The sequence below is a fragment of the Loxodonta africana genome, chromosome 7 (genome assembly GCF_030014295.1).
Source record: "Loxodonta africana isolate mLoxAfr1 chromosome 7, mLoxAfr1.hap2, whole genome shotgun sequence".
Classification (NCBI taxonomy): domain Eukaryota; kingdom Metazoa; phylum Chordata; class Mammalia; order Proboscidea; family Elephantidae; genus Loxodonta; species Loxodonta africana.
Genome location: NC_087348.1, coordinates 65,294,128 through 65,309,111, shown reverse-complemented (window position 1 = coordinate 65,309,111; position 14,984 = coordinate 65,294,128). Strand labels below are relative to the sequence as shown.

The 14,984-nt window shown below is 44.1% G+C and overlaps 1 protein-coding gene across 7 annotated transcripts in view; it reads right to left on the bottom strand.

Annotated features, from left to right (window-relative positions):
* Positions 1-14,984, bottom strand: part of SERGEF (secretion regulating guanine nucleotide exchange factor) — a 267,343-nt gene that overhangs the window by 85,984 nt on the left and 166,375 nt on the right. For all 7 annotated transcript variants that reach the window (XR_010322456.1, XM_003412150.4, XM_023550808.2 and 4 more), the window contains one exon: positions 1,977-2,013. Coding sequence is in view for 5 of the 7 variants with exons in the window: in XM_003412150.4 (XP_003412198.3) it covers positions 1,977-2,013 (37 nt within the window). In the remaining 2 variants the exon portion in view is untranslated. Of the gene's footprint in view, positions 1-1,976; positions 2,014-14,984 lie in introns of those variants that run through there.

Below are 14,984 nucleotides of genomic sequence, written 5' to 3'. Positions count from 1 at the left end.
CTGGGGACAAAATGGAAAATAGCAGGTCTGTCCTCAAGGAGCTCCCTAGCACGCCCGGTTCTTCAACTGCCTCTTAGGCCTCTTCACTGGGTTAATGCTGGGCCCACCCTTCCAGGACATTATCACTTCTTTCTCCCAACAGAGCAGTTCCATTAACAAGTGACTCTCCCCCGTCCGGCCCCCATCCGGCACGAGAATTAAAAAAAAAAAATTGCGTGCCCTCCCTATGTGCCAGGTGCTTTACATACTTAATCCTCCTAACAATCCTGCAAAGAGGAATTATTAGCCCCATCACACAGATCAGAAGAAAACGAAGCTGCACAGAGCCACAGGGCCAGTCTGAACCAAGGCTGTCTGCCTGCAGAGCCTGGGCTCTTCCGATAGCTCCAGGCTGCCTCTGTCAGCGCAGCCTCCCGCCCTGCTAGCTCTGGCTCCTTCCTTCATCTGGACTTTGTGTTTCACTTATTTAGATTCCCTGCAATCTTATTGTTTGTACTAGTCCCAGAGGAAGCCAACCTCTCCCAATCCCGTGACAGCGGCAGCAACAACATCCTAGGCACTGCCTTTGATTCTTTGATTAGCTTGTCTTAATTACTCCCCAGGCTGGAGCAGTTCCCAGTATAAAGTATCTGGTACTGCTGCAAAGGATGCAGGTTTGCTGTTACATTTTCTCACTCCTCTGACTCCAGCTCCTCTTACTCCCCACCCCCTCTACTGGCTGGTAGCCTCCCTCCTCTGCTGTCCTTGTTTTGCCTCTGCGCACATCACGTTTGGGCCTGCAAAGTAGTGCTTCAAACTGCTGCCACCCCAGGCAGCCAAGCCAGTCTAGCTCAATTCAGAAAAGGGTGCTGGAGTCTCTGCTGAGTGCCAGGCACTGCTCTGGGTGTTATGAATAGGCAGGGAACAAGAGGAAAACACAGAGACCTTGCCCTTCAGAAGCCTAAGAGGCTGGGTAGAAGAAAGACAGGGATAGGAACAGAAATCACTGACAAGGCTGGCAGTGATGAGGTTGTAACCAAGTCCTAAAATATCAGAGCTGGAAGGAACCTTCGATTCTATTTTAGCCCCTCCATTTTACAGATGGGGGAACTAAAGCCCAGAGGAGGGCAACTACTTGAAATAATACCAGGTAATTACAACTAACACATCTGCAGTACTTACTAGGAGCTAAGCTCTGTTCTACGTGCTTTACATACATTAACTCGTTCGACCCTCACAACAACCCTACGAGGCAGGCACTACTGCTCTCTCCATTTTAAAGATGAGGAGAATGAGGCCCAGAGGGGTTAAGTATCTCATCCAAGTTCACAAAGCCAGTAAGTGGAAGCCTGTAGTGAATTCATGCAGTCTGGCACTACAAGAGGGAGGTGCCTTCTTTAATGCACCATGACATGGAGACTGAGTCTACCTGTGGAAGTAATGAGAAGGCTTCTTGAAGGAATTACTCATAGGCCTGATTTTTGGTTATCCAGAGCCAACTAAGAGGAAGCTTCAATGAACCTGAGGTTTGGGGTAAACTGGAAGTTCCTGAGTGGCCAAGAAATATAAGGCAATGAGGGTAGTGAGCAGAGCCCCATATTTCCAAAGAAAGAGCCACACAAAAGGAAAGAACTTGGTATAAGGGAATTATTCAAAGAATAAGAAACAGCCCACTCTACTCCTTTTATGTCTGGCTTTCTATCTAAGATACAAAGCCTATGAGGACCTAACGTCCTCAAACGTCACTTCCTGAGGCAGGGAGGCCAGCACCTTAAAAAGAAAATGCTCAATGATATGGATTAAAATATTTAAAAAGAGACTTCTAGTAAACCCTTGGTCAACTAAACGCTTCAATTTCCCAGAACATTCCCTGACTCCCTCCTATCCCCCCAACACACACACACACACACACACACACTCATGCATGCTGGCCTTTGGTTAACTAATAGCCTTCTCCAATTCTGCTTCATGAATTTCAGAATGAACACAGTACTTACCCATCACTGCCAGATTATGCTCTGAGCCACAAGAGACCTATAAAAACAAAATGTTATATTAGAGAAATAAAAAAGTAGAGATATTTCGACCAGTATATTTTATTATCACAGTTGTTTTGTAATGACATCTATTTTTGGAGAATTTTAGAAAAGAAGTGGTAAGGGACACCATATACAAAGGTTAAGGCTATAATTATATTCACAACTGTATAGAAAGAAAACTTGAAAAGCAATGAATGGAAATACACCAAGATGTCAAAATAGTTATCCTTAGGCAGTGAGACCATGAGTGATTTTTTTTTTTAATCCTTTTTTATCCAATAAAGATGAAAGTTTTTGAAGATTGGACTGGAAAGATCATCACTCTCATCTGGACCGATAAAAAGCGAGCAAAGATTTCAGTGGAAAAGCTAGACTCTTCCTCATCTGTTCACTTTCCCTCCCACCTTTCACCCTCTGGAAACCCTGGTAGTGTAGTGGTTAAGAGCTATGGCTGTTAACTAAAAGGTCGGCAGCTCCTTGGAAACCCTGTGGGGCAGTTCTACCTTGTCCTATAGGGTTGCTATGAGTTGGGATCGACTCAACAGCAATGGGTTTTTTTTGGTTTTTTTTTTTTTTCACCCTCCAGCCACACAAACTACCAGCAGTTCTCTGAGGATGTCATGTTCTCTCACATCTCTGGACCTTTCACATGCTGTTCCTCTGCCCAAAATTCCCTCTCCTCAACTGCCTACCTAGGAAACTTCTCTTCATCCTTTAAAACCGCAGCTCGAAGTGTCCACTGAGACCCCTTCCCTGTTGTCTCCAGGCAGACTCTGGCATTGCCTTCACCACGCACCTTATCTGTACCCCATTCTAGCAACTATCTTGTTGCCTCTTAACCCGCTAGAGTGCATGTGTCTTGAGAATAGGACTGAGTCTCATTCACTTCTGTATTGCATAGATGGATTGTACAAGGCCTGGGACTCAGGTAATACCTACTAAACGAGAGAATGAATGAAAGAACAGAGTGCATAAAAGAACAAATACCTAACACATAAAAGACACTTGCTTGGGGTTCTGAATCCACTGTTTTCATTCAGTAGGAGATACTTTGCTTTTCAGTTCCTACGTGTCCCACTGCTACCAGGAGGAAGTGATTGGGAACATAAAGGCACAAATGGTTCCCTGAGTACGAATTAAAAGGAACTCTAGATTCTGGAGAAGCATTGTGTGAGATGCATGCTCACTTTAGCTCCTGGCAAGAGGAAGGCTGTAGGCACTCGTGCAATGTCAATGCTGCAAGAGCCTCTGGAGATCATAGAGTCCAACTTTCCCACAGTACAAGGAGAAAACTGAACCCTAGAGAGGGGAAATAACTTACCTCAGTGAGCCTCACTTGCTCTAAGATTTCCACAAAAATTCCTTTCTTGATGTTACAGCTTCTAACTTTTCCCAGTGAAAACCACTTGGAAGTAATGTTCAAAAGTTCTTAGCACATGGCCCTGGCAGTTAAGGTAGCAGATTCCCCCAAAGATAAAACCTATACCAACCCTCTTTCTGTCCCCTAAAGATGTGAGCAGAGGAGTGTTCTGGAGACAGAACCTCTGAGGGGGAAAGGTGATCCAGTTTGTGCTCCTGCACCCTGTGGGGATGTCTCACTGGTGAACTCTGTTCCTACTTTGTAAATCATACCCAAAGGTGGGCAGATACCGTCAGTATTGCTGAGACAAAAATAAACAAAACCCCAAAGCTTTATTATAAATGCGGAAAGAAGAAGAAATATTTCTGGAGGAGAATCAAGTTTAACAACATTAACATTCAAATTTTCCAAATATGAACTTCTGGGAAAGGAAACCTACAACTGTTGAGTACCTTCTATGTACCTGGCTTGTGCCAAACACCTACTTACATAACTATTAGCTCATTCAATCCTCATTATAAATTTCCAAGGGAATTATTACTGTACCCATTTACAGGTGGAGGAAACCAAAGTTCAGTGAAGTGCCTACATGTAGTATTCAACACTATCACCACTGTCATTGTTATTAAGTATTGGCTAATTGCTGTCACGGAAATCCTGGTGGCGTAGTGGTTAGGTGCTATGGCTGCTAACCAAAAGGTAAGCAGTTCAAATCCTCCAAGCACTCCTTGGAAACTCTATGGGGCAGTTCTACTCTGCCCTATAGGGTCGCTATGAGTCGGAATCAAACTGACAGCAGCACGTTTGGGTTTTTTTGTTTAATTGCTGTCACTATGTTAGATATTAGAAATATCAAGAATAAGGCACAGTTCCAGCTGCAGGTATCTAAACTTTTAAGGGCTATGATAGGATAGGGATGAGAAACATGCCATGGAAACATACAGGGTAGCTGCATTATGACGGTAGGATCGTAAGATAGCTTTTCTTCTGTTCTCTCTTGTCCAGATAATCTTTAACTGTGGTGGTAGCAGGAATTAAAGCTATTATAAATTGAGGACTCATATGTGCAAGATATCATGCCAGGGCATTTTATAAATATCACCACATTTAAATCAACACAATAATCTTTTCTGGTAATTATGACTTTGCTCATTTTAGAGAGAAGGTAACTAAGACTCATAGAGATTAAATAACTTCCATAGCTAGTTAAGTGGCAGTCCTAAGACTATAAAGCCCAGGTCTATCAGATCTCTAAGCCAGTACTCTTCACTGCTAAATCATGTTACCTTTATTTTAAAAAATTAAGTTATTTCATTTTATAAAATGCAGAGAGAGAAAGGGCCTCCTCTGGCTGCCAGGATTCACCCTGGGGCTGTGATTGCAGGGTTGACCAACTTCAAGGACAAGGGGCTTCTGGAAATAAGCCACCAACATGCCAGTATCAGGCAGCAGATGCTGCTCTGAATTAATGAGTGAGACAGTGAGGAATGGATTATGTCGAGGTAACACAGAGCTTGAAGCTCAACGTTTCCTACTAATTCTTGCTGCCTGTGCGCTGGCACAGAGGTCAGGAGGCTGAACACCACAGGCCACAAACACCCAGTGCTACACTCCTTCAATGAGATTGTATCAATGACCATTTGCTTCATATTGCTCCTGTCAACAACCACCCACCGCCCAGCTGAAGGCAGCTTTCTAGAAGATTCTGCTAACAATGGCAGTGTGCCCAGGAGCAAGAGATTCAGAGCCAAGAAGCCAGGTGAGTCCTAGGTCCTCTGCATCCTGGCATTTAAACTCTTGGGCCTAAGTGTTCTCAGGTGTAAAAAGCAGATAGCAGTGTCTGTTCTGCCTGACTTAGAGGACAGATAAGACTGGCCATTCCCTCACAGCCATGTGTCTCATCTTTTTTATATACAAATCTGACCATGTCATGATCTATTTAAAACCCTGCACAGGCTCCCAGAATTGGTAGGGCAAAGTTTAAACTCTGTAGGAAAGCCCTCATGAGCAAGCCCCTGTTTACTTCTCTGGCTTCTACTCAAGAACCATCAGCCCCAAATAACATATTCCCTTTGTTCCATTCAGAACACATTTCTTAAACTTTCTCTAAGGACATCATGCCATCCAGGCTTTTATACATACTATTCCCCTGACTGGAATTCTCTTTCTCCCACTGTCTACCTAGCTAATTCCTGCTTATCCTTTAAGATTGCTCAAACATCACCTTCTGGTAAAGTATTCCCTGACTTCTCCAGGCAGAGCCAGCTGCTCCACCCTAGCTACTCCCACAGCACCATGTATCATTGCTCTTATCACACCTAAGATGTCGATTCATGGGCCATGCATGAGTTAGGTACTCTGTCTCTCAGACACAAAGCCTAGTGCCTTCCCAGTACTGCCTCTGCCCACAGTCCAAGTGCAGAGCATGAGGAGGTGTGAGGCACCCAGGAGAAAGATAAGGGGCCCAGAGAAGGTGCATGACACCAAAGCAAGTATAAGGTGGGGTGTGGCCATGCCAGTCCATTTGGAGACAGGCACTGAGATGCACAGTGAGGACAGCAAGGGAGCCACACTACAAGGATAGAGTGCGGAGATACTGAGGGTACCAGAAGTATAGCAGAGTTGTTCCAGGAGACCAGCAATAGAAGTCACTCTTAGGAAACTGAGCCTTGGTTTAGGGAAAGCAGGTTTTAGCTTGCTAGCTGAGACCTCCAAGAGAAGGGGGCCACACTTCCCATTTGGTGAGGGGCTGGGGAGCAAAGATGGCGGTGGAAAGCTGTTTCAGTGCTGCAGGGTTTTCTATGTTCAGGCATCTCGGCTTGAGGAGGTACAGCTGTAGAAAATCTCCAAATGCCCAACCACCAGTGGAAAAAGATCTCCCACCACCGTTCTGCCAGGCTAGACTCCATCAGTTCCTGTGACCGGAGCTGCAGCTCCCTGGGGGCTGGATCTCCAGAAATACAGCAGATGGGGTTGAGAAAGGTCGAGAGTTGATGCCTAGTAAATATATGCTGAATGCATTAATGGGTTAAATGAATGAACAAGCAAAGAATATCTGGTTGTGAAAATATTTACCAGCTCTCGCATGTGAGCACTTAAGTTCTCAACAGTATATAGTTGTACAGTTTGTAAAACCGAGTATCAATAGTCAAGCGTCTGGCTAACTGGTTTGCCTATATTGCCACATTTAAACTTACACAAAGCCTAAGAGATACATTCTTTTGTCACACCTGTTTTACAAATGAGGCCACTGGAGTTCAGGGAGGTAAGGTAACTTGCCCAATGTCTTACAGCTAGTCAGGTGGAGGTGCAGGATTCTGCGATCAGATTCAAGCTTTCTGCTCTCTCAATGGTTTTAACTTTTTTCACATTTAGGGTGGAAATAAACTGTCCACCCAGTTCCTTACCTCTGGTAGCCCTGTGCTAATTATTTAGGGATCTTCGGCAGGAAGAACTCTAGACGTAAAGGCTCAAACAGCAATCTTGCTTGGGTCTAGGAGCACCCTTCACCTCAAGAAGTTGCTTTAAGGCTATTTCTTGGAGGCAACGGCTGTAAAATGGCAACAAAGCCTTGTCCCCTGCCTTTACCATGGAAGCTATCACCTCTCGGGAGAACTCCACCTGATTATCCAACTCTGAAAATCAGAGGGAACAAGTTAGAGTGGGGTGGAGAAAGCACACAGGTGTGACCAGGACTCAGGGGAAGAAGCACGAGACGCAGACCAGAGGAAGCGAGTTCATTGCCAGCCTCATGCCAGTGGTCAGGGACCACCCTCGCCCTCATCCGCTGCAGAACAAGGAGCAACAACCCAACCCGAGCGCGGCCCCGCGGCGCCTGCTGATTGGCTCCCGCCCCGGAGCCAAGGGCCTGGGCCCCGCAGATACCATGGCAACCAGGAGCACGTGCAAAGGCACGTGACGGCTGAGTGGGCGGGGCCGGGCAATTCCTGGGCCACAGCAGACCGCTTGGCTGGCCAGGCACAACCTCGGCACCTGGGATACATGTGGCGAAGGAAGTCCTCTGCAGGCAAAGCCTGCACCGTGCTCTGGGCAGCTCCAGAATGGCAGCAACGGCTGGCTGCACAGCCGCCCGCTGGCCGCGGTTGACAGGGCATGGAATGGGTGCCTCAGTTCTGCGTTTGCTAGAACTCTGCCCAATTCCAGTTGCCATCTGTGTAGAACTCCGGGGTGACAACAAGAATATCCTAATCTGTTAGAAAGGCACTGGGAGGCTGGGCACGATTTACAGGCAAACTGCAATCCAACGAGCCAGTGGAGTTTCACCCCTAGGCTCAGAAAGACCCCCAAATGGAGGCAATGGCGACACAAGGGAGGCAGCACAGTTGCTGGCTTCTAGAAGCACCTTCCTTACAAAGATACCCTAACTCCCTGTGTTAGAGCTTGAATTTTTGACTGAAACATAGTTGTTAAAGAGGCCGAATATATGGGGCCTTCAAACTCAGAGGCACTAGAGGTAAGCCATGGTCTCCATCTGTCTCCCACCTCAAAGCCCTGGGTGAAGGACCCATTCTCCCTGTGAAGCCAATCTGTTTTCTTTTAAAGCACGTTATATACCTAATGATATACCTTTTAAACTAAGTTCTACTACCTCCTCAGAGGCAGGGGGTGGATGGGTAGGAAGCGAGCTAACATTTGGTAGTACCTGGACTGCCAAGCATATGACATTGTAGAATTTCACTTTACCTGCATGGGCTCTAATCCTCACAGCTATGAGAAGTGGGAATCTGTCTTCTACTCAACAGGTGAGCAAACACACTTAGAGGAGTTAATTCACTGGCCCCAGGTCACACTGGTCTATAAATCCAGGTCTGCCTTGGTCCAAAGCCTGTGAGCTTAACCACCACACATACTGCCCCCTCCTCTACTGATACTGTTACCAGGGTGTCCCAGTCACTAAGGCTCAAACTCTGAAGTGACAGCTCTTTGACCCTTTTCTTTATCCCCCTCCTATCCTCATACTGAGTCTGTCTCCAAAAAAAACCAAAAGCAAACCCATTGCCGTTGAGTTGATTCTGACTCGTAGCAATCCTGTAGGACAGCGTAGAACTGCCCCATAGAATTCCCAAGAAGCGCCTGGTGGATTTGAATTGCTGACCTTTTGATTAGCAGCCGTAGCACTCAACCACTACACCACCAGGGTTTCCAGTCTGTCTCCAGGTCCTGTTAATTTTGCCCTCTCAAAGACTCTCAAATCTATGACTTGATTTCCAGAGGCTACTTATCTAAGTTCAGTCCTCTTCACTCCACCCTGGCCTCTTTTACATGATTTTAAACTCATATGATCTGATGTAAAAAAAAAAAAAAAATTGGCATCGTAGTCTTAAAGACTCCTAACTTCGTATCACACTTGATCTCTCACTTCTTCCCTACATAAACCCTTGAACCCAGCAACACAAGATTGTTCTCTGTCCCTTGGAAACACCTCTTGTAGTTTTATTTTCACCATTCTTCCTTCTTCATTCTGTCCCAAATCCAACCCACCCTATAAGGCCCAGTTAAAAATCCACATCCTTCAGGAAGCCTCCCAAATCATCTCAGCCTCCCAGGAGATCTGCCTCCTCTCAATTCCTACTACCTGCCTTGGCTATAGTTTACTTTTATCATACAGTGAAGGTTTAGAATAGTGGTTACCTTTGGGTGAGTATACACAAGAGTAGGCATAAGAGGCCTGCATAGGTGGCTAATTTGGGTGATTACACAGCTGTATACAAATATAAAAATTCACTGAACTGAACATTTAAGGTCTGTGGATTTTATTGTATGTAATTATACTTCAGGCAAAACAGAACAAAAAGAAAAAAGTCAAAGAAGAAAAAGTTTTTTTTAAGTATAACCTTCTGTTACGGATTGAATTGTGTCCCCTAGAAACATATGTTGAAGATGTAACCCTCAGTAGCTTTGAACATGACCTTGTTTGAAAATAAAGTCTTTGAAGACGTTATCAGTTAACAAGAGGTCACACCAGAGTAACTGGGTCCTAATCCAATCTGAGTATAGCTGATGCTAGGACTGAGTCAGGGAAAGTATAAGATGAAACTAAAGTATCTTGTGTCAGAAAGTAAAAAAGTACTCAAAGAATGATGGGAATATTTCAAATGGGTCCAGAGCCAACTTAAAGGGGTTCCCATTGGCCAAATATGGGACAATTTGAGAATCAAAGTAAGTAATGATACTAGTGGATTATAAACCAGAGAATAAAATAGGAACTAATGAGTCCATATCAATATTAATAATCAGATCAATAAGTAAATGGAGGAGAGATAAACTTCTTCCTCACAGTAGACTGCCAACTACTAAATGGAGAATGAACAGTGAAACTGGAAGGTCACCATTTTGCACCTATCATTGTAATGGTTGGGAAGGAAGCATCGATGGATGCTGAAACTTAGCGGGTGAAGGTTAGGGAGCAGGATGTTTATATGAGTATCTCACCATAAAATGCATGTGGAATGCAAAGGGGAAAATAGTAACATTGCATTGGGGAAACCCGGTGGATACCACCTCCATCAATGATCAAAGTTAGCAACACCAATAAAGGGACAAATGAAAATAATTTGGTTCCTGATAGAATACGTTCACTAGGGAGGACATGGTATCACTTCTGTGATATTCCTGCCAAAGATGTATAGCCTGAATCTAATCATAAAGGACCATCAGACAGATACAGGCTGGGGGTATTTTGCAGTAATTTTCAAAGGTGCCTAGGCTATGAAAGTCAAGGAAAGTCTGAGGAACCCTTCCAGACGGAAGGAGCCTTGGAAAACATGACAATTAAATGCTACTGGATTCTTTTGCTACGAAGGACATCGTTGGGAAAATTATTTACGGTTGGTGTCTATGGGCTGGATGGTAGTTATATATCAATATTAATTTCCTGATTTTGTCAGTGTCCTGTTGTTATGTAGGAGACTGTCCTTGTTTGTGGGAGCATGTGCAATGGAGGTCAGGGGTGGCAGGACATCATGCCTGCAGCTTGCTCTCAGATGATTCAGGAAAAATAATTTCTTTTAACTATTATGGTAACTTTTCCATAAATATGAAATTATTTCAAAATAAGAAGGGAAAAGTATATTGTGATTTATAACACGAGAGCAATGGACTTTTCTGTTTGCTGTAAAAATTATTTTGTAATATTGAATTTACTTTCTCAACCTGTATCCCTTACCCCCTGGAAGTTCTGACAGACTCCAGAGTTGGGCCTTTCTCTCCCTCTATGTGACCAACCCCTGACCTAGAGGAAATCATCTGGTGGTATACTAAAGGACATGGTCCTGAACTCTGGCCTATCTAAACTTCTGATAAACAAGCTGAATAAAGACATAGAAGGTTTGCTTATTAAATGTACAGAACTGAAACCTGGGAGAGGCAGCCAGCACAGTGGATGAGACGCTCCAGATTCAGACAGATGAACAAATGAAAACAGATTATAATTTAAAATGTAAATTCCTGCACTTAGGTTCAAAAAGTAAGTCGCAGAGATGCAGGATCGATGCGAAATAACTGAACGGCATTTCTTGTGAAAAAAGACCTCTAATTGCAATTTGAGTCAGCAGTGACACATGGCCTCTCAAAAAACAGAGTACGCTGACCACAAAAAAGAACTGGTCCCAACGTCCACTTTGCTGGTCATTCCATATCTGTGTACTGTGGACAGTTCTGGACCTCTCCTACCCCTATGTGTAGATATTGATTTTGAGGCACAGCCAGATTAAAGTAAATAGAAGAATAAACCATCCAGAAATCATGTCATATGATGAACTGTTGAAGGAACAATATAGATGTTTGCCTGAAAAAAAGAAGAGGAAGAAAAAAAAAACCCTCTCGGAGAATTGGTGGGGGCAGGTGCACATGATTTTTTTCAAATAATTGAAGGACTTTCATATGGAAAACTAGTTCTGCTTAGTTCCAGATGGCAAAATTTAGTGTTATCAACACAAAGTATGGTTTAATATGCAGAACAACTTCTATAGCACAGAGCTGTTCTAAATGCAGTGGGCTACCTTGGAAGGTGGCAAGCTCCCCATTGTTGAAAACATTTAATGGACTGAGTGACTACATGATTACCTCTCACGGTTAATTACTGAAATCCCTTCCAATTCTGAGTTTACACTCAAGTCTTATGTTGGTCTGCTGCGGTCCCAGACATTTAAACGACCATATTCTTTGGTCTATTTGTCTTATGGGATCTTTTCTCCAAAGTGGGAAAATATATTGAAAATAAATATTTGCATATAAGTAATTTCTGTATTATTGATTACACCAAAAACAAGGGTAAAAAAAAGCACACAACTTTTCCAGAATCTCTTCCAGAAAAAAATACTACAGAGTTAGGAAGAAAGCTAGTGACATTTGGGGATAAAAATGAAGCATGTCCAGAAGAGGGTAAAACATAAAAACAGTACACTGACTGATTAATGTCTCCAATTGTTACTCCTCATATCCACATCTTTTGCCATGAGTTTTGAAGTGCCCTCTCGCTTTGGGTGGAGTTTTCTATCCAGTTCCTTGACCCTGGACTGAGCCATGTGACTCTCTTTGGCAATGGGGTGTTAACTAATGTGACACAATCAGAGGCTTGAAAAAGCACTTATTTCTGCTCGTGTTTGCCCTCTGCCACTGCCATGAGAACTTGCCTGGGCTAGCCTACTGGACGATGAGGGATATGTGGAACACAGCTGAGCCATCTGAGCTGTCCTAGTGATCAGCGAACACCCAGTCATATGAGCAAGCTCTGCCAAGACCAGAAGAACCACCCAACTGAGCCACAGACTCATGTACAAATAACTTCTTGGTATTTTAAGTGGGAAACCCTGGCGGCATAGTTGTTAAGAGTTCAGCTGCTAACCAAAAGTTCCGCAGTTCGAATCTACCAGGCGCTCCTTGGAAACCCTATGGAGCAGTTCTACTCTGTCCTATAGGGTGGCTATGAGTCGAAATGAACTTGATGGCAATGGGTTTGGGTTTTTGGGGTTGTAGTTATGGGTAGTTTGTTACAAAGCATTATTGTGGCAGTAGGTCACTGATAAAAACAACAACTAACATTTGTCTAGCAGTGAACAGTTACCGAAGTATATGTATTTTCAATGCCCTCCAGCCAAGACTAGCAGGAACACATCTGTAGTTGAACAAGCTGGGTTTATTACTTGCTACAGTGAAGATTAAGATACTTGCCCAAGGTTTGACATTTGAAAGACCTCTGGCTTGTGGCCTGCACTTTCTGAGCCTGAGTTTCTTTACTGTAAAATAGGTACAATAATAATTGCTTTAAGGAGCCTTGGTGGTGCAATGGTTACGCACTTGGCTGCTAAACAAAAGGCTGGTGGTTCAAACCCACCAGCCGCTCTGTGGGTGAAAGATGTGGCAGTCCACTTCTGTAAAGACTTACAGCCTTGGAAACCCTACGGGGCAGGTCTACTCTGGCCTATAGAGTCGCTATGAGTTGGAATCAACTCAATGGCAACGGGTTTGGGTTTTTTTTTTTTTTTTTTTGCCTCTATAATAGGGTCCTTGGGAAACATGTCTTTATATATGATAAATGTAACAGTAATTTTAATTATTGTGATTTTAAATACTGGGCCTCTCTACAGAAAGGCTCCCCTTCAATGTGGCTATTTCATGTATCAGTGGATTCTACAATTGCCAAACTCTGTGCAAGTGCCTGGTGTCTGCGTACAGAAAGGTCTTGTGTATGTGCTCCACCCACACACAATACTATGACGGCAGCCAGGTGGCAGGAATGGATGTATGGGTGGATCAGCTTTGAGGTTAGAAGGCTGAACATAATCAGAACACTAAAGTTTATCATTCAGTGTTCCTTCAGCAAGAAACTCACAGGCACACAGAAAGAGCAGAACTAAATCTCTTCCTCAGCCTCCACCACATTGACGAAATCAGGGAAATGGACTCATCCTTAGTTTTAGCCCTGATCTTCACTGCCTGGAATTTTGCACCAGCTTTATTGATGCACCTCTCCTCCCCAATCTCTCCCTGTCCTCTACCGAAACGCTCTTTCTGAAGTACATGTGGATTATTTTGCTCCCCACTGCCGAAACCCAAATTCCTTAATCTGGTATTTAAGAATCTCCACAGTCAGGCCCCATCTTGCTCTTTCTGAAGCAGAATCATCCACAAATACTTGCACTCCAACCTCATCAGGCCCTCATACACAACATCTCACTACTCACACCCCTCCTCATGCCTGGCTCAGGCTGTCCCTCAGCTCAAGGTAACCCTTACCACTCACCCTTCAAGGAAAGAAGGAGAGGAGGAAAAGTATCACCAACGATTATCGACCAGTCCCCTCCTAGGTGTTTTATAAAAATTCATTAGAACTTCATTGTATAAATAAGAAATTGAGGAACAGGGACATTAAATACCTTGACCAAAAGCACACAGCCAATAAGTGGCCGAGTCACTTTAGAGGTAATTGTCCCCTCCTTTTTCTGGGCCCTGCTACACAAATAGCACTTATTCCACTTATTAAGTGGTTCACACATCTATCTCTTCCCAGATTATACAGATTAAGCATGCAGACTGTGTCTCATTAATCTCTGTATCCTAAGTGCCTTGCACAGGGCCCTGCACGTAGTAGGTCCTAATCAGATGTTTGTTAAATTGGGTCCCTCCCTCGGCTCTTGGCACTGAGCTCGACAAAGTGCAGGTCCTTAGAAAATGCTAGATGAATGAAACTGAATTTATCTCTGAACCTCCTCAGCTCCTTGCCCCAGGGTCTTGTGAATGCTTTAAACTCTATACAAATAATGGTTGAATTCTGAGCCCAGAATATCCTTCAGACGTTTGGAATTTGAGAGTCATTGGCTAACCAAAATGGCCTCTCAAGACATGACACATAGACCCCACAAGGCCTCCAAGGGCAGGCCTCTTGGGTGATGCCCCCATGGGTTACAAAGTGGGTTCCTAGTGTATGGGAGGTCAGCATGGCTCCTTCCTATCTCAATTTTATCCACCTTGCAACAATAGCAAAACAAGCCAACAGACTGTCTGACCCTGAGCCATATATACAGAGGCTTAAGAATCTTTGCCACTGCTGTAGCTACACATCAGAGCTGGCTGAGGCATTGACAGGCATGGGACAGGAGCACCTAAACACAGCCCCTGACTAAGAGACCCCGAGGGCAACCCCTGAGTTTCTCGTACTAAGGATCACTTTTGCTTTTTTTTATTAAAACCAAAAACCTGAGTGAGGCTAGATCCTAAAGCTTTATGCTTTCTGGGATTAAAAAGTCAAGAATGGAGATAAGAGGTGACAGAGAGATCAAAGCTTATCGTAACAAGTATGTACAGTATAACAATGAACACAGCACTAAGAATGATAAATGTATCTGCTGCAACTGTTTGGTGCCATGTGACCCAGCCTGACAGACTTCCCTTCCTGGTGCAGCCCCCAAGTCAGCAGAGTTTCATGAGTGCTGCTGCCCTGCACCCAGGGGCCGCTTGCTAGAATTGCACATGCTCGCCTTTGTCTAGTTCCTCACTGACTGATCATCAGAGATACCTCCTTGATCTACTAATGTGACTGCTACTTTTCCAGTCCAAGACAAAGTTGTAGATTATCAGGTTCTGTT